This window comes from Denticeps clupeoides, chromosome 10 (genome assembly GCF_900700375.1).
Source record: "Denticeps clupeoides chromosome 10, fDenClu1.1, whole genome shotgun sequence".
NCBI lineage: Eukaryota > Metazoa > Chordata > Actinopteri > Clupeiformes > Denticipitidae > Denticeps > Denticeps clupeoides.
In genome coordinates this window covers 10,902,271-10,927,917 of record NC_041716.1, presented here as the reverse complement: position 1 = coordinate 10,927,917, position 25,647 = coordinate 10,902,271, and the positions used below count along the sequence as shown (strand labels likewise).

General features: G+C 42.1%; 1 protein-coding gene across 3 annotated transcripts in view; it reads right to left on the bottom strand.

Moving 5' to 3' along the window:
- LOC114798090 (inactive dipeptidyl peptidase 10) overlaps positions 1–24,390 on the bottom strand; it is a 33,822-nt gene extending 9,432 nt beyond the window's left edge. The window contains exons 1-12 of one of the 3 annotated variants that reach the window (XM_028993482.1): positions 24,228–24,390; positions 14,119–14,233; positions 12,995–13,090; positions 12,570–12,664; positions 11,002–11,073; positions 3,026–3,078; positions 2,225–2,306; positions 1,725–1,845; positions 1,168–1,322; positions 969–1,066; positions 645–768; positions 235–276 (exon numbers count right to left, since the gene is read on the bottom strand). In XM_028993482.1, the coding sequence (XP_028849315.1) occupies positions 235–276; positions 645–768; positions 969–1,066; positions 1,168–1,322; positions 1,725–1,845; positions 2,225–2,306; positions 3,026–3,078; positions 11,002–11,073; positions 12,570–12,664; positions 12,995–13,090; positions 14,119–14,233; positions 24,228–24,266 (1,092 nt within the window). In that variant the 5' untranslated portion in view covers positions 24,267–24,390. Of the gene's footprint in view, positions 1–234; positions 277–644; positions 769–968; positions 1,067–1,167; positions 1,323–1,724; positions 1,846–2,224; positions 2,307–3,025; positions 3,079–11,001; positions 11,074–12,569; positions 12,665–12,994; positions 13,091–14,118; positions 14,234–24,227 lie in introns of those variants that run through there. The other 2 variants (XM_028993483.1, XM_028993484.1) reach the window with 2 other exon arrangements.
- Positions 24,391–25,647: the final 1,257 nt, after the last annotated feature.

Here is a 25,647-nt window from a genome sequence, read left to right as displayed (position 1 = left end):
GAGATTCTAAGGGGTAAAAATGTAAATTTGAACTGCATTAATATACATGAGGAGACTGGGCAGTATTTCAAACATTTAGTGTACTCTGCTTGCAAAACTAAACAAAGTTTTGCAGCATCCAAATGCAGCCATTAGTATCATTCTACCACAAAAGTTCTATATCATGCATTATAAATGATCAGAAACTCTGTCTGCGGGTCAAAAATAAATGCCTGAAATAAAACAGTACAGTACCTGCTGCAGGTCCTGCCAGAAATCCATGGCCATTTTGTATTTCTATAGAATAATAAGAAAAAGAAGAATAACTTACATTGCATAGGACAGACAGTGACGGGAAAGAGAGAGAGACAGAAAGACAGGTTTGAGGAGACCAGAAGTTTTTGGAAGCTTGACCTTTAAAGTTAGCTGGGCAAGAGTCCAGCCAGGGGTGTCTGAGGGCTAACTGATTCTTCAGAGATAAAAAAAATAAATCATAATGATCTGCTGTTAAACTCACGCAAACCTGACATGACAGGAAAGCAAAATCTCCAACTCAGCAGACAGAATGGAAAGATCAGGAGGAAGGAAAATCAATAAGAGCTTTACAGCTTCAGAAAGAAAGAGGCCTCATGGGCAGGCACTCATTGACCTTTGACATCTCTCACCTTCGAGCAGGCCCCAGTTGTAGCCTCACAAACAGAGAGCACTGACTCATTCTGGACCCGGTTCAGCCAGCGAACTGCCAGCTGAGTGCTGCTAATCCAGTTTACCATTGATATATAGCAGTCTCTGGGGGATGAGGGAAAAGGGAAAATAGATCAAAATTATTTTAATTTGAAAATAAAAAATGAAGCAAGAGCACCAAACAGAACTAAGGAACATGTTTTAAATAGCCATGTTCTGTGCAGCAGTGAAAAAGTTAAAAATGGAATAATTCAGCACTAAGGCAAAGTTCATTACTATATATGAGTGAAGGGGGATATCCATACCCAGCCCCGTGAAATTCCGGAGGAATTATTTCCACTGTGTGAGCTGGGCCATAGAGATTCACCACAAAGAGACTCACAGATGGAAGGTTGGAGCCCGCCTAATGAAGGCACAGACACAGGCAGCCTCACACCATCCGAGTAAAATTACATCTCACCAGGCCATCATGCATTTTTTAATGAAACCGAAATTCAATATTACCTTAGGGTACGGATATAATATATTCAAGGGATACGTCCCACCCAGGAAATGAGGAATCTCCATCAAGGGGGTGGCGGAGTTGTTTATGGTGAGGTATGCGAGACGGGCCCCATCCACCGACCACCAAAGTGCAGGGTACGTGAGCAAGATCTCTTCTTCAGTTAAAAAAAAAGCAATCTTATTAAAATCACTGGCAATTCTGTGAAATCTGAAGTGAATGAATCATTACACAACAAAAAGAAACATTGATTTTTTCTGCACAATGCTGCTGTGTGCACTTTTTATATATTACCTGAATATATATATGTGTGTTCTTTTATATATATATTCTTTTCTTCTGTTCTTTTTTAAAGAATATGTCCATTTTAAAAAACGTTTTACCACTGAAATAGGACTTAACAGGACAATTGTTATAATCACAATTACCTGTTACAGTTGTCTCTAAAGATGGAAAGGGTGGAACACCACTACAGCCAATGCTATTGATTCCAATTTCCAACTAGTTCCAGTAAATGCACAGCAGAAAAGCTCCCAAACAGAGAGAATCCCTTGCTCACCCTCATAAGTCCAGTCAGTCACGCCATTGACCACAGTCTCTTCTCTGCCAGTGGAGCTCAGCCTCATGGTCCTGCTGGACACATCTGGCTGGTAGTAGATGTCGTTTTCAAACACATAGACCTGGCAGCAGCACACAGAGAATGATAAAGCACCATCACAGACAGATGGAGGCTATTACCATAAATTTTTATTTGTGCAGAGGTCCAAGGATAAGTGACAAGGTTGCTATTATTCTCTCTTACACACACACACCCTAACAAATCACAAATGGACTTTTTTTGATTGGCCCCATTGCCTTCAGGGACAACTTTGTGGAACATTTTCTCTCATTTTCTTTTTTTGTTTGGTTCCCTCATCTGAAAACTGCACATGCACACAAATCCACACATCCACAGTCATTCGTCTGCTTCCTTGTTCCCACATTTTCGATCCCCACTGTGGAATGTTATAGTCTGCTCACTGCTCAGACGATGTTGAGCAGTAGCTCTAGCTGTCTTACCAGCTGGCTCCCCTGGGGTCCCCAGGCAGCATACTGAAGCACGGCCGTGTCTTTCTCTGGAGGGGTGAGCTCGACAAAGTGCCTGTGACACACACACACACATACACACACAAGCCACTTTAAAGTACTAAGCAGCAGAGAAAGATACTCTTTTGACGAATCGCCTCAGAGCTTCTCCATGCTCACGATTGTGTCTACTTGATGAGCAGCATCAAAAAGGCACAATGCAAAAATAACAAACACACAAAAGAAAAAAAAGAGCAACGAACAGGCCCAGTTTCCGGAAGGTCATGCGAGAGGAAACCCAAGTCGACGTTCAGGTACACACTCACACTGCAAGAACAAAGAAAACGTTCCTTACAAGGCTGTGTGAGTTTAACGTTAAACTAATGTTTTACCAAACCTATCAGCAGCGATAAGGATCTTTTATTTCAATCTGTGCACAGTTGTGAGTTTCTGGGTTGTTTTCCTGTCACATTTGAAAACAGAACACAATTCCCCAGACAGAAATCAAGTAAACTGTAAAAAAAAAAAAAAAAAAAAAAAAGCCCACTTGGAATAAATCGGCCTCCTCTAAATGGAAACAGTGCTTGGCGTTAGTGATCGTCCAGGCTGCTCACTGATGGAGAAATGTTTCACCAGGAGGGAAGATGGATGTCAGAGAGAGGAAGCGGTAGAGTGGTGGATGAAGGGTAAGACTAGGTGGGGCTGCAAATGGCTTTTTTTTTTCTCTCTCTTGCTTTGACGGTGCACATGCCCAGTGCAGTCAGTCCATGCAGCAGCATCCGTTACGCTACCTACCCGCTGGCCACCGTGTAGATGCCATAGTTGGCTGTAAACGACTGAGTGAAAACCTGCAAGGAGGGAAGAGGACACGGCGCATGCCTGAGTTACACAAACACACACGTGCATTGCACCAACAAACAAAAAGAACATTTGTGAACAAGCAACATATTAATCTCTAATATCTCTGATATTGATTAATAGCTAAAAGAGCTGCAAAAGAGCTCAGAAAACAACCCTGCCAACCTTGCTAACCTCCCACGAGCAGCAAAAATGGGTGGTAATAGCCTAGTGGGTAACAGAAGACCCAGGTTCAAATCCCATTTACAACCATTGTGTCCCTGAGCAAGACACTTAACCCTAAGTGTCTCCAGGGGGGGACTGTCCCTGTAACTACTGATTGTAAGTCGCTCTTGATAAGGGTGTCTGATAAATGTTGTAAATGTAAATGTAAAAATCTGCATGATCTTTTTTTAACTGTTAGCATCAAGCTACTGATTTTTGAAACATGGTAAAATATGGCATTTAAAAAAAAGAATATGTTTAATCAGAAAATGTATTAGTAGCGACATAGGTAGAAATATGCTCATCTGAACTTTATCAAGCTAGCTACCAATGCTACAATAAAGATGATTTTTACTGGTTTTCCATTTTCTGCTGTTATACTCTAACTTTATTTTTTTAATACAGTTTAGTAGCTAATACATTCTCTGACTGTTTGCCTTTAATATGGCTTAATACTGCTCATTAAACAATGAGAAAAGCTCTGTGGCAGATATCAGTAATTCAATGTGATACCAGAGAGGCAGTCCTGTCCTACTCTTTCATAATTTAAAGGTACAACGTCGACTTTTCTGATTTTGATTAAAGTATTTGAGTCAGCGTTTGCTGGCTGTGGTGCCGTTAAGAATGGCCTTCCAATACAATTATAATTCAAACTGGACCTTTACAGTTGACAGCTCTGGATGAGAGGAATGAGGTCACATGGCAAACAGCTTGATGGCTCGGCTCCATTTGAACCAGACCTGAGATTTAACTCCGGGGTCCGGTAAAGACTAAAGACTGGAAACCACAGCATTCTCAGTTAATACAAGATGCCCTGGATGGATAAACATGTTTCGTGTTTGTTTAGTTCACGATTCCTAGAAAGACAGAGTGAGCATCTTCCCTTGGCATCAGTCAGTTTAAGAGTTTAATGATTAGTGTAATGTCTTAATGAATATTGCCTTCGCGTCCTAATAGAAACAAAGGGCAATTTCATATTTGCTATGAAAATATATATTATTATATCATTATGTTATGTGTGAAGTAGAGCTATTAAAAGGGGCAGTGGGTGGCCTAGCGATTAAGGAAGTGGCCCCGTAATCAGAAGGTTGCCGGTCCGAATCCCGATCTGCCAAGGTGCCACTGAGGTGCCACTGAGCAAAGCACCATCCCCACACACTGTTCCCCGGGTGCCTGTCATGGCTGCCCACTGCTCACCAAGGGTGATGGTTAAATGCAGAGAAGCAATTTCCTTTGGAATTAATAAAGTATAACAAAAATAAATAAATACATACATTTATTTGGCTCTGATGGCAACATTTCACACTCTTGGATTCTATCAACCACCTTGTTTAAGATGATGTCCGCAGCATGTAAAGCAGCAAAGCAATCATTAAGGTAAAGAACTTTTAAAAGTTTGACCTGTGCTGGAATTTTAAAATACCACTGGATATGTGTATCACAACGTTTGACAGGTAGTAAATGTCAGGACACACAATATGATTTGTTTAAGATTCTGGGAAGTTCTATATACTGCAAATACTTAACAAGATAATAAAGTGTTGGCATCAACGTTTTGCAGAGAAACAATGAAACCTTTAAACTATACATTGCCTCCTTGTGCTTATTAATGATGAAGACCATAGCTCAACCAGTAACCTCAGCATGGATATATTAAAAAAATCAACCAGAAAATATCAATTGACCTGTTCAAAAAATCTGCAACATTAGATTGATGAGATTAGATTAGATTGATGATTGTAGCCATCCAACTCCCCTGTGATCCTGAGGTGGATAAACAGATACAGAAAATGAGGCGGATGGATGAACCCTGAAGCATATAAAACACGCTGAAGATCCTATTGTCAGAAATCCAAATACAGGGACAGCCAACTGTGTGACATGTGAGAGCTTTTAAATAGGCCACAGAAGGTCCCATGGCAGACTGCAGATCATGCCACTAATAAGTCATTATTAGAGAGCAAAAGGAAAAAAGTTGAATGTTCTTCACAAATGCAGTGTGTGTGTACCTCTGATAACTCCTCCTGTTAATTGCAGGTCTGGGATTTGAATGGCCAGGCCTGGTTTCAGGTTTTAAACTACTGTATGTGGTTTATGCTCAATGTTGTGGGTCATTCTCAGATTCGTCCCAGGACTCAGATTACCGGTAATTACTTTGTGTGTGTGAAAATACGGCACATACGCAATGCAGTAAGACAATTAATATGTGAAGAACTGGAGCCACTGTACATGATTTTATGTGGTTGTGTGTATTTAAATCCGCTCTATAGGTAGGGAAATGTCCATTCTTGTGTGTCTGTCGACATGTGTCAGTGTCATTATGAGACAGACTTTGCACCAGTAGGTTGCAGCATGTTCAGTCTTATGTATGTGCATGTGTCCTTGCATTAATGTGTGAGTGTGTGTGTGCATTTTTGCACTGACTACCACTGCATTTCCATGCCATCTGTATGCATGTGGAGTAAAGCCCATGGCTGTGTGCCCCCGTAACAGCGATACTGAAACCAGTGACATTTTTCCATGTAAGGAATCTGGGCGAGTGAGTGTGTGTGTGTGTGTGCTGGGGCTTCATTCCCCCGCCACACACTATGCCCCCCTTATCTTCTTCCCTCTTTCTTCTTCCATCTCTCAGGATTTTCTGCTGATGGTAGCAGTTTGCTATGAGCACAGTCTGCCTCAATGAAGTAGAGAAACAGAGCAGGTATAGGGAATAAAAAGACGATATCTACAGATTCCTTCAGATCACCCTTGTACAATTGAAATCAATTGTGGCACAGACGGATAAGAAAAAGAAGAGAAGCAAAGATAAATAGATGCAAAAAAGCTTGAAAGGACGTCTTTCTGTAGGATTCTGTATTGCCACGGGGATGTGAGTTTCATAAATTACAGTTGTAAACCTGAAGGAAAAGAGGAAGTGATTGTTTTACACACACACACACACACACACACACACAAGCTTTGCTGCAAAAATCTAGAAAACCTAGACTTCTTAAAGCTGCTGAGATCACGACTCCTGCCTTTGTTCCTGCATGTTCATGAACTGACATGAACACATACTCACATGCCTTAACAGTCAACGAATTTAGTTCACGTGTTTTAATGTTGTGACTACTAGGAGGATCATACAGGATCATACAGTTTGTTACAGTATTAATAATTAATTGTTATATATACAGTACAGGCCAAAAGTTTGGACGCACCCTCTCATTCAATGTGTTTTCTTTATTTTCATGACCATTTACTTTGGTAGATTCTCACTGAAGGCATCAAAACTATGAATGAACACACGTGGAGTTATGTACTTAACAAAAAGTGGAGACCTGGTCTCCACAGTCACCGGACCTGAACCCAATCCAGATGGTTTGGGGTGAGCTGGACCGCAGAGTGAAGGCAAAGGGGCCAACAAGTGCTAAACACCTCTGGGAACTCCTTCAAGACTGTTGGAGAACCATTTCAGGTGACGACCTCTTGAAGCTCATCGAGAGAATGCCAAGAGTGTGCAAAGCAGTAATCAGAGCAAAGAAACTAGAATATAAAACATGTTTTCAGTTCTTTATACCAATGTAAATGGTCATGAAAATAAAGAAAACACATTGAATGAGAAGGTGTGTCCAAACTTTTGGCCTGTACTGTACGTGTGTGAGTGTGCACATGCATGTGTGTTTTTATATAGTTAGATGTTATGTAGTAGTATATTTACATTAATTTCTTTGAACTTTATTGTTTGTAGTACTTTTTCAGAGATGTAATCATGACTGCTACCATAACCTATATCATATTCCAGTCGTAGTGTTCTTTCCACCGATGGAGAAAAAAGATGGTGAATCTGACCTTCATAGATTTACAGACTTGACAGGCAACCATAACTCACCAAGGTGCGTCATACGCATTGGAGTCATTGGAAAGGGTAAAAAATTAACAAGAAAACAAGATAAAAAGAGTTCAGCAGATTTTTTCTTGCTACTTTTACATTTTTGCAGAGCAGGTGCTGATTTTTCGATTTAAACTGGAGTATCTTTTTAGATTATTGTGTACCAGTATTATTAATAAAAAATGCCGGAAAATGTAAACTGAATTGAACTGAATTGATTTGAAGTGAGGCAGCATGAGGTGAGGCAGGAGGAGACAGGAAGCTAGATTGAACAGGATGCTGTTTACGCTGCAGTCACTGACATGTTCCCCAATGAGAAAGGATGAGCAAGGAGCTAGTACAGCGTGGGCACAACTGTGTTGTCCAATATTGTATTATCGAGTGGATCATTACAGGCAGAATTATATTAAGAGTCGCACTGACGCAGGGTCTCAGCTCTCTACAGAAGCAGAGCACATAGCTTCAAATGGCTGCAGTACCAGTGAGACTGGCTGAGCTTGCTGGCAGGAGGGGGTGAGGATTTATGAGACACACACTTGGCGGCCACATTACAATTCAGCCCCTTTCTCTGAGACAAATGAACACATAAATACACATTCCAAGAGTCCCAGACATTCACACACATACAAACACACACACACAAAAATAAAGAACCACAGAACAATTGCATTGGTCCAAAGCACACTAAAAGGCCCATACATAAACTATATATTTTCATACTGTAGTGAGGACATACTATAGAGAACCATACAGTGCATCTGGAAGTCATTCACAGCATTATTACAAAATTAGTTGAATTCATTTTTTACTCAGAATTCTGCACACAGCACCCCATAATTACAATTTGAAAAATGTCGACTTTATTTATTATACTTTATTAAGTTTACAAATGTATTAAAACAAAAAAAACTGCGAAAGCACATATTCACAGCCTTGAAGCTAAAAATTTAGCTCAGATGCATCCTGTTTCACTTGATCATTCTTGAGAGGTTTCTGCCGCTTAATATGGGTTCACCTGTGGAAAAACCAGTTGATCAGACATGATTTGTCCTTATATAGAAACACCTGTCCCACAGTTGACAGTTCATGTCAGAGCACAAACCAAGCATGACGTTAAAGGAATTGTCTGTAGACTTCCGAGACAGAATTGTCTGGAGGTTCAAATTTGGGAAAGGCTGCAGAAAAAAGTCTGCTACTTTGAAGAAGTTCAAATCCACCAGGACTCTTCCTAGAGTTGACCGGCCACCAAAACGGAGGAAGAAACGGCTTTAGTAAGAGAGATGACCAAGAATTCGATGGTCAGTCTGTAAGTAGCTCCAGAGGTCCTCTGTGGACAAAGGAGAACCTTCTAGAAGGACAACTGCTCTGCAACAATCCACCAATCAGGCCAGATGGAAGCCACTCTTCAGTCTGAAGGACTCTCAGAGCACGAGAAACAAAATTCTCTGGTCTGATGAGACAAAAATTTAACTCTTTGCTGTGAATGTCAGGCGTCACGTTTGTGGAAACCAGGCAACGCTCAACACCAGGCCATTACCATCCCTACAGTGAAGCATGGTGGTGGCAGGATCATGCAGTGTGGATGTTTTTCAGCTACAGAAGCTGGGAGACTAGTCAGGATAGAGGGAAAGTTGACTGCAGCAATGTACAGTGACATCCTGAAAGAAAACCTGCTCCAGAACACACTTGAATTGGGCCGACGGTTCATCTTTCAGCAGGAAATGACCCTAAGCCAAGATATCAAAGCAGTGGCTTCAGGACAACTCTGAGAATGTCCTTGAGTAACGCCAGGCTGTGAATACTTGTGCGTGTGCTTTCTCAATTTTTTCATTTTTAACAAATTTGCCAAAACCAAGTAAACTTCATTCACTTTGTCATCATGGGGTATTGTGTGTAGAATTCATGGGGTAAATGCATTTAATCTATTTTTGAATAAGGCTGTAACATAACAAAAAGTGGAAAAAGCGATGTGCTGTCAATACTTTTGAGATGCACTGTATACTCAAAGGTACTAAGAGACAACAACACCTTTTAACACCCTTGCAGAAGTGAAAACTCACTAGTGGGTTGCTTGTGTTTGTTTGGGCAATGTTCTGATGGGAAACATTGGGTCCTGCATTCATGTGGATGTTACTCTGACATGTTCAACATACCTAAATATTGTTGCTGACCAAGCATACCTGTTGATTGGTGCAAACATCAATTCCTGTTATAATAGATCTGACTTGGCCAGGTTTGTAACTAAACGTTCTCAAACCCTTTAATCTAATGGAAATGGATTGCTTTTAATGTTTTGTGTTTATGATCTTTTAATGAATATCAGACAAATGAGAGACAGTCTGTTAAAGTTGACTGTCTTTTCTCATAAAATTAGTTGATTTAGCAAGAGTTCTATTAAAAATTAATAATAGAACAATAATAAATAATTGTACTTTTACTTTACATTTGAAGGCAAATACTTTTGTACTATGTCACAGGAGTTATTTTAAAGGGAGAACTTGTTTACTTGAGTAAAATTTTACATTGCGTATCTCTACTTTAACTCAAGTACATGGTTTATGTACTTCGTCCACCACAGCACGGTGGAGGACAGGTCAGGGCTGTTTTGGTGGCAAAAAGGCAACCTACTCAATATTACATGTTAATGTTATGGATGAACAGGAAATACTCATACTTTATAAAATGTTGGGCACTTGGCCTAAACCAAACCCTAACTGGTCCCTAAAGGGCTATTAAAATAGACACACATATACACAAAACAAAACACTCAACTCTAAAACACTGAAGACCCTAGGCAGACGTGACAGGAATCTTCAAGCAAAACAAATCAACTGGAACTCAGAGAAGATTTGGAAGAGGCAAGACGCTGCACCTCACACTGAGAATACACCTTCAGAAGCATCCTCGCCAACGGGAAATCTAAAAGGCTGGTGGGATGACAGCAGACAGCAATGTTTCTGCAATAGGCTTTTTTTTTTTTCGAGCAGAAACGAGCAGCGGTCCTGCACCCCCTGCTTTCCTCCACTTACATTACTGTTGCATTAGACTATCCTCCGTCTTCGGGGCAGAGGCACAATGTATTAATCGGGCCGTTATTTACAGAGTTGGAGGGTCAGCACGGGGATAACTACTCCAGTAAATGCTGTGTGATAGAGTGTACTGTGCGCGTTAATGTCCTCCCCTGCATTTGTATGCTTCAAACATTCTGGCTGCCTCTCTCTGCCAGTTATTATAATGCAGCTGAAAACACACTTTACCACCCAAATACCTCCATCATGGTTCTTGTCCTTGAATCGATCTACATCAGACTGTTCAATCTATCGATGGCTGTTCACAACCTCGCAGCTTATCCCCATCAACCTCGCCTGGGCAGCCCCAATTCCCCAGCCCATTTAGTTTCTGTGATGTGGCCTGCTGGCTTCTCATCCCTTAATCCAAATATTTTCTGCTAAATGTCGCAGAACCAGCTGCAACATCCCTCCTCACCATCTCTAATCAGACACCACCCAACACCCAGCAGGGTTTAGAACGATCTTCTGACTGAGCCTGTGCTCTATTAGCTTGGTCTTTGCCTCTCTCCCCTGCAGTTTTGGTACTGCTGCAAAATTGAAAAAGCCACGTGCCACTGTCTGTTCCCATCCTTCGGCCATCGGAAAAGAAAATCCCTCCAGGGAGTGGAGTGGCACCGGAGAGCTCCACTGTTCCTGTCACCACTATCCCCAGTCATAAGTCAACGGGAACTGTAGCATATTTTACTGAAGAAAAAGTCATCCGTATGCAAGTCTTCATGTGATGTTGAACTTGAACATGAGTGAATCAAAACACCTCTTAATCTCACCGGATGGATGTCATATGCCAGCAGTATAAACCTTCTATCAGCGGATACCTGGAACTTCATGTCTCTCAGATCCTAGAAATCAGGAAAGGAACATAAAGTCGGGTAAATAAGCAAATACTATTGAACTATTGCATGTAGTTTGTCTGATTCCCATGGAACCTGGAAGCCAATTAATGTGAAAAACATCACGAAACAAGGATCAAGGAAGGACCCTTTCAATTTAACATGGCTTCATGTCACAGTACAAATCTACACATTTTGATGGCAGCAAAGTTCAATAGGGAAGAAACATAAAGCCAGTGCTTGGAGAAAAATGGCACCCTAGGCATGTATCATTTCAGGAGCTATATTTTTTAACAGGACATGGTCTATTCAGACTATGCCTTCTTAGGCCAGATCCCTTGGGCACTGTTAAATTAGACTGTCTAGCCTACAGACAATTTCTTATTATTTCATTATTACCAACTATCACAAAATCTTGGACTTGGTCCACATGAAAAGGAGCAGCTTTGATGAACTTTGGTGCAGCCTTGGAGGAAATGCAGCACATGAATTGAGAAAAACTCATAACACATTCCATATTCACAGGTAATAATTCTGATTTGCACCCAAGCAACTAGTGAAATTCATACAGAAAGCAGAGGTCTTGTTTAAATCGTCTATATACAAAACATTTATAGCATAATTTGCAAATGTTTCTGCAGGTTTAGACAAGTTTAATTTAAAACCTTTGTAACACCAGTACAAATACAATTTAAAACCCGGTAAAAGGTAGAAAGAGGTAAAAAGTAGAAAGAGTAAAAAACAGAATAGAGAATCAAAATGAAAAAAAAATGTCCCATTTACCAAATGTGAATCAAAAGTTAAATCTAAAAAGCAACACGTGGTCTACAAAGCAAACAAAAAAAATAAAAATAATGCATGGTTTTGATTGCAGCACGATGGAATTTCTTGCCAACAGCATCTCAGCTGGCACACACAGTCAGTGACCCACATAAGTCTTCGCATGTCACAGCGAGGCAGCGTTCAAAGTGATGCTCTCGCTCAGCAATTCTCTTTGAAGCTGCATGGCATGCGAGCACAAATGGGAGCCAAATCAGAGAGTTAGTGGTGGTGGTTGGAGGTGTGGAAGATATCAAACCATCAACACCTTTGATCCCACCCCATCTGCAATGTGTTTAACAATCATTCCATATTCTCCCTCCAGCCAGCAGCTGGCGCCTATTGAACGGTCCATTTGTCCAGATGTCCGTGGAAATGACTCAATCAATATGGCCATACGTTACCCTCAGCAAGCAAACACTCCCCCACTCTGGGAGAGAGAACTGCAATGGCTTCTACCGGCTTCATCTGTACTGCCACATGGGATAAATTAGTCCATACTTAATGGCAATATGGTGCTCCAATAACAGCACAACAAAGATCAACCGTTGATGCACTGAACCAACCATCCTTTTTGATCTCCTCTAAGAACTAATTCAGTCAATGTCTTTTCTTCACGCAATTACTGCAACTGTGACGCGGTGTCTGCATTTTAAAACTGTGTTTTTCTATAGTTCGATACCCACCAGTGTGCTGTTGTCCAGTAAAGAAAATGTGAGGTTGGACAACATGTCGTGGCTCAGGATGTGACCTTCCCTTGTTTTAAGGACCACCTCATTCTCTGAAACAAAAGAGGGACATGATTTAACAGTCAGTGTCTCATACTGCTGGATTAGATGCTCCATGAATGGCATTTCACTGAATGTTTGGCGAATAGAATATTTCAAATGACTTCTGATGTGAGGCCATGGCTGTCTGTGTTGCCAGATTTTACTGTTCACTCAAAGATCCTTTCAGTACTGTGACACAAACAAGTTCATATCAGAAACAAAGCCAGCCGGGGGGATGACAGTTTCAGCCCAGTGTTTTTTGAGACGGCAAAAACACTGAGACAACAAACGCCTGAATGTGGTTTTAGAATGTTCATTTCACATTATCCAGCGGCCCGTACCATTCAGCCAAGCTACACAGGGGTCGTGGACTTTGATGTCTTTGTTCTCAATGTCCTCCACGGTGAGGCGAGATCGTAGTAACAGGTGGGACTCATCTAAAAAAAAAAAAGAAGCAGGAAACATTCAGCAACCTGCTTCAGTTCAGTTCTTTCTCATGTAAACTATGAAAACCTCATATGAAAACCTCTATTCTATGGACATTTTTTACAATCTTTATTAAGAATCTATTGCTTATCTGCATACAATCCAAGACAAATCAGTTATTTACATGCATGATAAGCGTGGTCCTGTTTGTGATGCCTGGGCAGTCCCGGGCTTGTCAGGAGCAGCCTATTCACATGGGTGCTGCGCCCTAATGCCTGGTAGGTAGGGGTCATTAGGACCCTTTATATATTTGTCTGGTCCTGTATTAATGTTGTTTCTGTGTACTGCAGTATTCTATTTGTTGGCCATCGTGCCTTTTCTTTTCTGTTTATTAAAATTACCTTTACTTTCAAAAGGTCAAGCGTTTGCACCACATCACTTTACCCCTGTGGCATAGCACTGTTTAACTTGTGTGGTGCACTCCCCTACATTACAAAAATGTATGTTTGATGTAATTGGAAATATGTGACTTATATACACACATATATATATTGACCAAATTGATAAACTGAAATAGAAAAGGACTGATTCAGACAAATTCATATTCATAGAAACTGACTGCATTTTTTATAGGTAAACACTGTGTTCTGGTAGACAAATAGCTAGAATTGAAAAAAAAATCTAATTGTCTTCCGACCATACAGCAGAAAAAAAGGTCTTGTCTGTCATCTTCCCAATTATTTCCTGTTTTCTACACCCTGGTACATTTTCATTCCTTCCACACTATCACACTTTACCACCATCGTATTCACCACCAAGGTCTTCCAGCAGTTAAGCCCCCCTCCTCACTCTCTTTTCAGTTCAATTTCAGCTTTACTGCTGTCACCATATTAGCCACTGTACGGGTGCTGTAAAAATTAATTAATCCACCGCTCCATTTACAACTGGAAATGTATTTTTAATATGCTGGTACATTAAGTTCATCTTGCCCAGAAACTTCTTATTTTAATTCCTCCATCGGGGCTTCTGCTGCCCTTACCTGGTGTCAGCAGAACCACGGAGAGAAGAACGAGGGACATTACGGCCAGAATGACCACCATGGCGATACCAATGCCCTTCCAGTTCCGCGGGGGACCAACTGAGCCCCCCAGGTCCTGAAGGAGAAAGAACGGAAATAACACAAGAAACTGTGAGAGAAAACACACAGAGACAGAAACACAATCTGCGCAGCTGAGCGAGAACACATTAGGGCTCCTTCATTTCCACAGATCACAGTAGGGGCTGCTCTTTCAGACACGCTGCTGCGACAAGCCTCTAAGGCATAAACCAATACACCCACTTCTGACAGGAGCCAGTGTAATTTACACTGATTGCCTTAAAAAGTGAGCAGAAAGGGTGGGGGGGGGTTTCCAATGAAAAATGAGAAGTTAATTTCAGATGGTATTTTCTGCAGCATAATTTCCCTTTATGCCGCCTCATTTCACCTGTGGCAGTCGTAATGGGCCACGTGTGTAAGGGAGCCAGCCAGCTTCCATTTTCAACTGGAAACTCTAATGACCAGGGAAACAAAATTCTCATAAAATATTAACAGAGAGGTACTAACTCCTGCTAACGTACTAACCTGGAAAGCTAACTTACTTAAGCTCTAATAATATGATTTTTTTTTTAAAAAAGTACCTCAGACAAGTGTTTGAGTTCAGCCAGATATCAAACACACCAAACATCCGTGTTGCCAAATAGCCACAAGCCGCAGGTCTAAGAGACTGTAGCATTTGTCACTGTCAGCCACTATCAGAGGCACTTTCTGGGGCACTGTCCTAATGATTGACATACGTCTGGGACTTAAAGTGCAATCACATGGTGGCAGAGGGGTCCACGGCTGTGTCCTTCAAAAGGGACACCAAGACACAAACAACCCCTTCCCCCCTTTCCCCTAGGGTGGGATGTGAACATCCACCCACCGGATTTCCATTCAGGCTCCCTGTGTCGCCAGCTCTCCCCAGGCAGTACTGCACCATTGGCCTCAGTCAGCAACTAAAACTTACTCAAGTCAACTGTGCGCCCTGCATCCCATTAACTGCATTCCAGCAAGCCAAATCAATTGTGATCTCGGTGACAACAAAGTGCAATTTAGTGTCGGGCTAGGACCATCCTGGTGCATATGAGCAGCGTCACAGCATCAGAAACCTAATAAAGCAAGATTGTTCAGCATAAGTAAACATCAGCGTAATATTCAATTACGTCTCAATTACTAGCCCTTTTCATTCTGTGGAATAATATACAGTACAGGCCAAAAGTTTGGACACACCTTCTCACTCAATGTGTTTTCTTTATTTTCATGGCCATTTAAATTGGTATAAAGAACTGAAGGCATCAAAACTATGAATGAACACATGTGGAGTTTTGTACTTATGTACCTCCACAGTCACCGGGCCTGAACCCAATCGAGATAGTCTGGGGTGGCAAAGGGGCGAACAAGTTCTGAACACCTCTGGGAACTCCTTCAAGACTGTTGGAAAACCATTTCAGGTGACGACCTCTTGAAGCTCATCGAGAGAATGCCAAGCGTGTTCAAAGCAGTAATCAGAGCAAAGGGTGGCTATTTAGAAGAAACTACAATATAAAACATGTTTTCAGTTTTTTTTTTGTTAAGTACATAACTCCACATGTGTTCATTCATAGTTTTGATGCCTTCAGTGAGAATCTACTAATGTAAATGGTCATGAAAATAAAGAAAACACATTGAATGAGATGGTGTGTCCAAACTTTGGCCTGTACTGTATGCAACATTTATTTAATAGCACCCATTCACTTGGGCGCTATCAGAGCATTCTGCGCATTACCACATGGTTGTAATAGTCGTTGAATGAACAGAGGGTTCTCATGAGTCAATGTTTTCACTGCAGTACTGTCACACCCCCGTCGCCCTGTCACCACTCCAGAGCTGTGCTTTTGCTCCATGCCCTGCATTGGACTGGATTTTTTTCATGGCACTTGAATAGAAATAGATGTAGAATAGAATGGCTTGTGCAAGCTTGCCAACATCACATGAAGTTTGTCTTCAAGAGGAATAAACAGATTCAAACAAGGACTGCTAGCACTGAAAACCAGATGATAAAGTTTAATGATGTTTAAAACGGGAGGAGTCATTTTGACAACTGATAGCTCTCACTTCCTCATTCTGGATGATTTAAACCTCCTCCTGTCAATACATAAAAAAGTGAAAGTGAAGTGATTGTCATTATGATACACAGCACAGCACACGGTGCACAATGAAATGTGTCCTCTGCCTTTAACCATCACTTTTAGTGAGCAGTGGGCAGCATGACAGGTGCCCGGGGAGCAGTGTGTGGGGATGGTGCTTTGCTCAGTGGCACCTCAGTGGCACCTTAGTGGATCAGGATTCAAACCGGCAACCTTTTGATTACGTTATTTAAGAATTCTTAATTCTGCCAAATTAGTGAACATAGTAAAGAAATAGAATCTTTTCATTCATATTTTGACACCTTCAAAATGTGATAATTATTTTTAGATTGACTCTGGTCTCTGCACTGGCACGATATGCTGATCACTTGAACTGTGTCTTGCAGGGAGAGGCTCTGACAGCTCTATAGTTAAAATCAGCACCAGTCAGCCTGAAATGTTTTGATGAAATCTGTAGCCTTTTATGACATCTTCTCACCACTCATGGCTTCTGCATTACTAGACAACTTTCTCCTCATCCTTGTGATCATCTTGTCATGAATTCTGAAGCTTTTGCTGCACGTCGGCTTGTACATTATGCAATAAAACCTGCTTAGAGATGGGTACAAAATTCTGATATTAAACATTTTTAAAAACCCTAGCATTAATAATCTATGATGGTAGCAGTTCTTGAATGTTGGTGTTATTTTTATTATTACTTTAAACCAATTCAGACGAAAGCTAAAGGATTTTTACACTGAAAAAAAAATTAACGATGAACAATGCACTTGTATATTGTACACTGCATACCTAAAATATGCCAGATAATCACAACTAAACAACTAATCACATCAGAGCACATGGGCTTACAGTCTTTGTCCCGTCTGCTGACATCCTATACTAAGGCATGACATTGGTCATTCATCAAAGACAATAACACATGCTTTAGGGACAAAGTGCTCATATCAAAATTAGGTTTCAACATCAGGAGTGTCTGTAAAACTGGGTGCACAATTACAACAACAAAAAAACACTGACTTTGTAAAATTCAGCCCAACGGTATTACAGTTTTGTATGCCTGTCCTTTTTCATTTGAGATTTTACAATTTTACAATGATCCACTTTGTCAAAGTGAAACTCTTCACAAATAATGCAAGACATCCATGACCCAAGACATCCAAGCATTTCTTTCAAGAAATAAGCCATTTTGAACTTGGTTTTATTTGATGATACGGGTAAAATTTTAGCAGAAATCAAAAGGGGGATTTTTTCACTCAGGTCTCCCAGTATCCACTCAGTTCCACAGTTGCTGAGGAAACACACACACACACACACAAAGACAAATGTGATAGTTTGACTGGTTGCCATGGAGGAACGTTGCCAAAGTCTCATCTTTAATAGATCTCCTTGGCACCGTCTCTGTAACATGGTCAAATTAAAGCTCCAATCGGCCGTGTCAACGGAGACGCCCACAGAACAACGTCTCTTCCCCTTGGGGCGGCTGGCCAGCTCTGCTGCTCTGTTTAATTGTATTTCATCTCCCTGCCTTCCTCTTCCAACCCAAAGATTGACACTATAGAGCGTGAGTCCCTGCAGGCTTGTTTGCAATTTCAGTCTTCCAGGTTACTGGATGCACGATTAATACCGTGTGCTCATTCTGCGTAGTACATCATAGCGCATGAAAACGAGCCTGGTAATTAGGGTGTGCACACCGCAAAATGCCGAGAAACTGAAGGGCCACAATAATTGTGCTTAACTACTCTCCTAATTAAGGTCACTCTGTCTCCTGAAGCTGGATAGAGACTTTTCTCTATAGAACTAGAGAAAAAGATTTTTAGTGAACAGACACTCGGAGAGACAGATTTAACTCTCCAAACAGACATTAGCGTTATAGACGTTGAGCAGGTCTGACATTAATCGAGAGAGAAACACCTACGGAGCCCCCAAGAAATTACAAATTATATCTCCAGAAAATACACCTTCTGAGGAACCACCTCCAAATCTCATATGTTTCTTTTTTTCCCTCCATGAACCACACACTCACGACTCACAGTCACAGTACGGCGAATACCTTATGAAGCTGTCACTCAGCGGGACAGGCAGCCGTGCAATGCAGGAACAAGTTTCGTGTGGGCCTGCCTCATCAACCGTGGTTCCTGCGAGGGCCGATACACGAACGCAGCCATCAAAGCTCAGGATATGGCACAAGCATGTAGCAGTCTAAGCAAAACACTAACCAAATGAAGGGGATCAGTACGGTAGGTCGGCAATTCCAGAGAGGCACAATTAGTCTGAGGAATGTAGAATTTTAAAGGAACATGGGTATTCTGGGTGGAAAGTGGGAGGGGAGAACCCTGGAGAACTTTCTCCCTGTGAGGAAGCTTCCCTCACAGAGGGATCCTGGATCCTGGAGTGAGATCCGTGTGAGATCCTTCACAGGCAGCCATCAACTGAGTCACATAGCTCATGGCGTTGGACCCAATAAAGACAATTCTTTCAGAGGACATTCAATCCAATTATTTAATTTGCTCCCAAAGCCACACTAACCCTCTGTGTAGATTCTATACAAATTTGAAAAATTCATAAATGAGACTCTAGGGGGGTACTTAAGTCTATGTTTTCTTTTCAAGACTGTAAAAGCCACATAATAAATCATTGGAGACTGAAGCGGCAAGCTAATGAGGTCCTGGTAATAAAAAGCCATAATTTAGAAACATCTGGTGAATGTGTAAAAAAAAAACAATTAAAATCTCAATTAGGTGGCTTTATTATCAACCAAATACCTGATTATTCAAGGTGCCATGTGGATTATATCAGCATACATACACACATGCATTGGGGAGGTTGCACGTTATCTTGTTTCATGTTAACATGACAGAACGTAATACTGGCCACAAGTTAGCATTTGGTTGTGCACATGTTTTCTAAAAATATGGTCACTATATATCTATCCTTTAGCAGGCAAGCTTGATGACTGGTGACAGTTAAATGGCTTGCAGCAAAATCTGACAGGTCAACGAACCAAACAAGTACCTGGTGCCTTAATTCAAGAGTTCTGATAGGAGAACTAGTGAATCTGACATTCTGTAAACACTCCCCATACACTACATCTTACATAGCACCTCTAAAATAGTCATTCCTAATTCATTAGTAGGTCTACTTTAACCAGGATGTGTAGTCTATGAAATGCAATGTGACCTAAAAGTCAAACTAGCTCATGGTGCATAAAAGCATAGTGTGTCCTTTTTGTTGCATTGAGGAGGCACATTAAGCAGCTTCTCCTCCTTAATGGGGCAAATTGGCCCGAGCAGAAGATCTTGTGGCTTGTTACCAGAAGGATGACTGGTAACAGGGTATACCTGACTGTTTGGTCAGGGTGCGTCATGGACCAGGGGAAGAGGTGGAAGTAGGGAATTCAAATTCAATTTCCAATTTTATTTGTCACGTACACAGTCATACACGATATGATATGCAGTGAAATAGAGGAAGCTCTATTGAAAGGAAGGCAAGCTGGAAGAGACAGTGCGAGTCTCTGAATAGGTGGGTTCTGGCATGTGGACATCAGTCTGACATGTACTTCCCACCTAAAGACTGTTTTCCGACCACGTACATCCCTGATGGCATTGGCCAATTTCAGCAGGATAATACACCCTGGCACACTGCAAAAATGATTCAGGAATGGCCCCCCAAAATCCCAAGATCTCAATGCAATTACATCTATGCGTAGGACCTGTCCATGCCTTGATTGGTCAGAATTGTCAAAGTATTGTATTAATATGGCTGACTGGTGTAGGTAGGTCTCCGGTAGGGGCTGTAAATAAACATGTCACCCTGCTGTCTTACATTCGCAGGTGTCGTTACCAACAGGGCGCCTCCGATGGCAGGTGAATGCACCCCACTCTCCTCATTACCACTCAACGCATCTCCGGGCCCCGTGTCACGAGCAGCACACCGGTCCCTGCCCATACTTCCCACCCAGCGCCGGCAGCTTCTCTGTCCCCCTCCCACCTCCTCCTCCACGTTCTCTTCCTCCACCCAGCTATACACAGTAACAGCGGGTGTGAAATTAAAATGTCTAATACGCAGCAAAAACCGATGGTGGCCCACACGGGCATCCCTTTTTTTTTTAAAAAATTCATTAAAATCCCTTCACCCTCGACCATGTGCTGAATACATAAGTGAAGCTGGATCCATATTTTGATTAACTGTATATTTCTGTATAGCTATCATCATCAACATAAAGCAAAATGTATTTGGCATATATATGTGAAGTCTTGCCATCTTTATTTCAATTATTTAAAAATATATGACCACTATGATTGTGACTGGTCAAAGATCTCCATGCAATCTCCCTCTGGATATTGTTCCTCCGAAGATGCCACTGTCAGGCTTCGGTTTCTGTTCCTGACTCCGAGTCGCTGGGCTTCCATTTGTATTCACCTGATTGTTCCCAGCCAATAACCAGCCTGGCAGGGTGCCGCTCCCTGCGCTCCAGCCAGCACGAGTGTTTAATCACTATTAAAAAGCGGTAGCTACAGCAGTTCAGGCTAAAGGCAGCAGATGCTGCACGAGGAGCCATTGTTTGGCCTGAAATACAGCGCAGCGTTTGCCTGTGAAAAAGATTAGAGCACACAATGGGCGCTGGATGCTCATGGCAAAGCTCCCTAATCTAAAAAATTGGATGGCTAACCTGGCTCTTAGATCTCAGGCGGTGCAGACCTCTCCGTAGTCGGAAACAAAACGGCAGAAACCGCTGGTGGCTGCGCCGTTTCCCACAGCGGTGAGACGGGCACAGCGTTGTGGGCATGGGATGCGTTGACTGCACATTATTCTGAGGTACAGAAAGTACTGCCATAAACATGCACATGCTGAGGAGGAAGGCGCAGATCTGCAAGATTTTGCCAAAGACCCACATAGGATTTAGAGATAAGACAACCAATCCAATTTTATGCAACGTTTATGCAACCTTCTGAAGAGGAAAAAAAATCCTGATCCCAAATGCACAGACAATGAGCGTAGGGTGCTGTAGGGTGTCAGAAACACACAAAAACTGTGCTGCACCATAAGCTGTGTTGTGGAATATTCATAAAGGCTTTTTTATACATATTTGTGTATGTGTTTTAGTAATGGTTAGTAATATTCTCTGCAGTGAGCATGATCTAATCATAATGATTTAATCATAAGAATGCAAATGTTCAGCTCAGTATTGCATCCTCGGCCCCCGCAGGCTCAGACTGACGTGCCCCCAAAAAAAAAGGGAGATAATGATCTTGACGCTTTTGTAGTCTGTTGAGCAGAGAGAGGTCTATGAGAAGGGGAGACGGAGGGAGGCTGGATGCGCTGCACTGATTGCGAATTTGAGCGCGTTGGCAAGACTTTCGAGCGCCTCTGCAAGCCCAAATGAGTGCCGGCAAGTGCTCCATACATAATCTCCAGACAATGCACGGTCCGATCCTCAAAGCCCCTCACCGGAAAGTAGGAAACCCAGTCTGCGTTTGAAGCAGGAGTACACAAACGCACTGAAAAGGCAGGCCTTTAAAGCCTAATCACTGACATTCTATACCAAAAGAGCTGTTTGTGTTTGTAATTTACTTTTCCCCCCATAAATGAACCCAGTCTCCCTGGTGTAGAGGGAACCGTCACGATGTCTTGCTTATCCAGGCCAGGGCCGCAGCAAAGCCGCCGCTTTTCCCAGCAGCTTTTGGCCGCAACGCAAGGCGAAAACACGGCACGCTCGCAGGGAGGCATTCAAACTACACACAGACGTGGATTGGGACAATGCATGGTGTTCTCGTGCAGGTTTGGAATCAGGAGTGGGAGGGTCATGGGCTCACACCTGACATGTCACCACCTCCTCCCTCATCACGCTTTTTCTTATCGGTTTGTGCGTTACTTTGTTCTTTTGTATGATTTGTCTTTTATGTCAATTAACTATTCAGTTCACCCAACAGTCTCATGGCTTACCCTATTTTTGTCCCTTCCTTTGAGACGGGGGTGTGACAATGGTAACCAAAGCCCTTACAGCAAATCATTATTTAATACTATTCTAATATCAATCACTAATCAATTTAAAGATGACATATTTCTTATAATAAAATATGCTGTATATTGCTTTCCTTGCTGCTATGCGGTGATCTGAACAGCGGATGATGAGCAGATTGCAAAGAAATCCCGACGGGTTTTCCAAGACCATTTTTCATCAAACATAATTGGGAAGCGTGTTTGGGGGGAAACCGCGAATTAGAGGAAACATGATCAGAGGGGAGTGTTTGCGATTGTGTTGCACTGACAAATGTTGTCACTTGGCTGTTATTAATGGTGGCCCGAATTACCGAGAGCAATATTGCTACCAGGCATAAAAGGCACATAATAGCGGGAAACTAATTACTTAGGTAGATGCAGCTTGGGCGCTAAACTGTGGTGCCGGAGAATTGCCTGCGAGCAAAATTCATCTCATTGTGTTACGCTGCATATGGTTCCTGAATGATTTGGCTTTGTGTTCCTTTTGTCTGATGAATAAACCGTTTATCGCAGTCATTACTGCTGTCAGGACATAGCTGTGCAGCTTCAGAGTTATTCCAGGCATTCTGACCCCCCACCCCCCCAAACTCGCGTTCAGACAACAACAATAACATTTTGTCACGGTGACATTTTTGGGATGTCAGCGGTTCTACAGAGAGCTCGCCTCTGACATTACGTGACACACAAAACTTGCTCGCACTTTATAGAGTGTTTCTTCCGAAACGTTCTGGTGTGGAACACTTCCAAGATGCAAAGTGAACAGCGGTGACAGGATGGCGCTGCCATTATGAATGTTTTTTTTTTTCTCCTCTTTTCATTTAAAGGACTGCAGTTTGAGAAAAATGCTGAGGTCTCCTGCAGAGTGTAAATCACATCTTCAGCACCTGGCACTGAATTTCCAGTTGCTGCAGAGATTATTCACTTATGCAGTTAATGCAGATGTTACGGCCAGGCCATAATCTTAATCGTTGCTGCCTGTTCCATCACATACAGACAGCTTTTTCTATTAGTCCTCAATGGAATTTGTGTAAAAAAAAGACACAAACTTTTTGTATTCTTCAATAAACTACCGATCACTTAAGTTCAATATTAGTAAAAGAAAAACACAGCAATGCTACACTAATGCTATAAACTTGACTAAATCGGTTTATACCCACTGCGTAATAATATAATAGCACTGTGATATAATAACAAGTGTTCAGCAGCCGAAACAGGTCCCTGAACACTGGTTCTCAACCAAAAAAAAAAAAACCCACAGTCAACTCCACTGGATCTATTTTTCTAAACGCAAACTCCATGTCCTGAACACTGACACGCGGCTCGCGATGCATCCTGCGAAAAACAGCCGCTCAAGTTCAGTTCTCAATTCCCATCATTAACAGGGCGCGATTGATTATTGACTATTGTCATCTCCGCGTGACATCAACCACGTCAACGCGAGGAATAGTGATATGACGTTCAGTAGAAATAATGAGCTGGCGATGATGCCGGGGCGCCAGGTGTCCAGCAGGAAAACGCAGTGGAGAAAAGCCCGGCGCAGTGAATACAAAGCAGCCCTCCACAGGCACCTGAGAGTTCCCCGCCGGGCGCCGGGCGAGGACCGCGTTTTTACAAAAAAAAAAGAAAGAAAGAAAGAAAGAAAGAAAGAGGGCGAGAAAGTAAGATTGCGAGCATGAGGGCGAACCATCATCATGCACCATTAAGCGGTATGGCGGAGCGCTGGCGGCAACTGGGGTATGGAGGTGGCAGTCGAACGTGTTGCAGACAAAAAAATAATAATAAAACATCCACGTTGCGTTCATATGCATGATTGCGGGATTTACATTGAAATCGTATTCGGGCAACAGAGACCCTGTGAATCACATCTGCTCGGGCAGGTAGAAGCCTGATGCGGAGGCAGCAATAATAATCACAGTGTTATTACACGGATTAGGGTTACTTTACCAGGTCTGTTGTCATGTTCTGCTGCGTGGTGGCGATCATCGCTGCGATGGCGTGGAGAGAGGCGCTCCGGACCGTCCCGCTGATGGGTTTGAGTCTGCACCCGGGGCGCTTCGGCCACTTTATTCGACAAGTTGCTCTACGAGCGGGGTTGCCAGATCTCGCGTAGGAACGCAGCAGCCGTACCTGTCGAAAAAAGAGGCGCTTCGACTGCGCGAATGACGAAGGAAATTCATTTGTCTGAAAACAAATCGTGTTTTTACTTAGATAGAATTATTAATGTCGATCTATAAACTATTATAAATGAGGATAACATTGTAGGATTATAAAGGGCTCACATTAAACATCTGTCCTGTTGTACTGGTGTCTTTACTTAAGAAAAAAAACACAAAACCTATGATTTCATGTATTTTCGAACCGAATAAGCAGATATGGCAACATTATTAAAATCACAACACAGGTCAGATCATGCTCTCTCTCTCTCTCTCTCTCTCTCTCTCTCTCATATATGTAAATGTAATGTGTGTGTGTGTGTGTGTGTGTGTGTGTGTGTGTACGCTGCTATTAACCTACTCAGAGATTAATCAAAACAATACGTTACTTCTTGCTCAGCCATTGAAAAATCAAATGAAGACTATGAAGATGATGTGGGGATGATGGCTGCAGCCTAATCCTTCCCCAACCATCACCATTGATCTACAGTTACAATAGCCATGCACTAAGCTTTGTACACTTTGCACAATAGATAAACCTGGTACCAGCTCCCCTTAAGAGACATCCCTTTCCCAAACAATTTGTTTGCATGCCATATCACGAGTTGTCATGTTAATCTCCTGGTTATGTAGATGTGTGCAGATCATTACATTTAACTGCATAACTGAAGGTGGCAAGGCCATTGCATAATAAAAAAGTACTCTGGTCTTAAGAACCAACTGAAGAATTTAACGTATCTAACAAATGTAAGAGTAAAAGTTAATATGCAATACAATACCACATTAAAAAATTGCTTTAATGACAGTGAGTGATCAAAGTGTCTACAGGATCCATGACAAGTAGCACCATCTAAACAGGTCCTTTTGTATTGGAATCTGTTCTGTGAGAGATTGTTTGAGAGATTGGGGCAGTGGTGGCCTAGTGGTTAAACATTTACACTTACATTTACAGCATTTATCAGACGCCCTTATCCAGAGCGACTTACAATCAGTAGTTACAGGGACAGTCCCCCTGGAGCAACTTAGGGTTAAGTGTTGCTCGGGGACACAATGGTAGTAAGTGGGATTTGAACCTGGGTCTTCTGGTTCATAGGCGAGTGTGTTACACACTAGGCTACCACCACCCCAGTTAAAGAAGCGGCCCTGTAATTAGAAGGTTGCGGTTCGAATCCCAATCCGCCAATGTGCCACTGAGTAAAGTACCGTCCCCA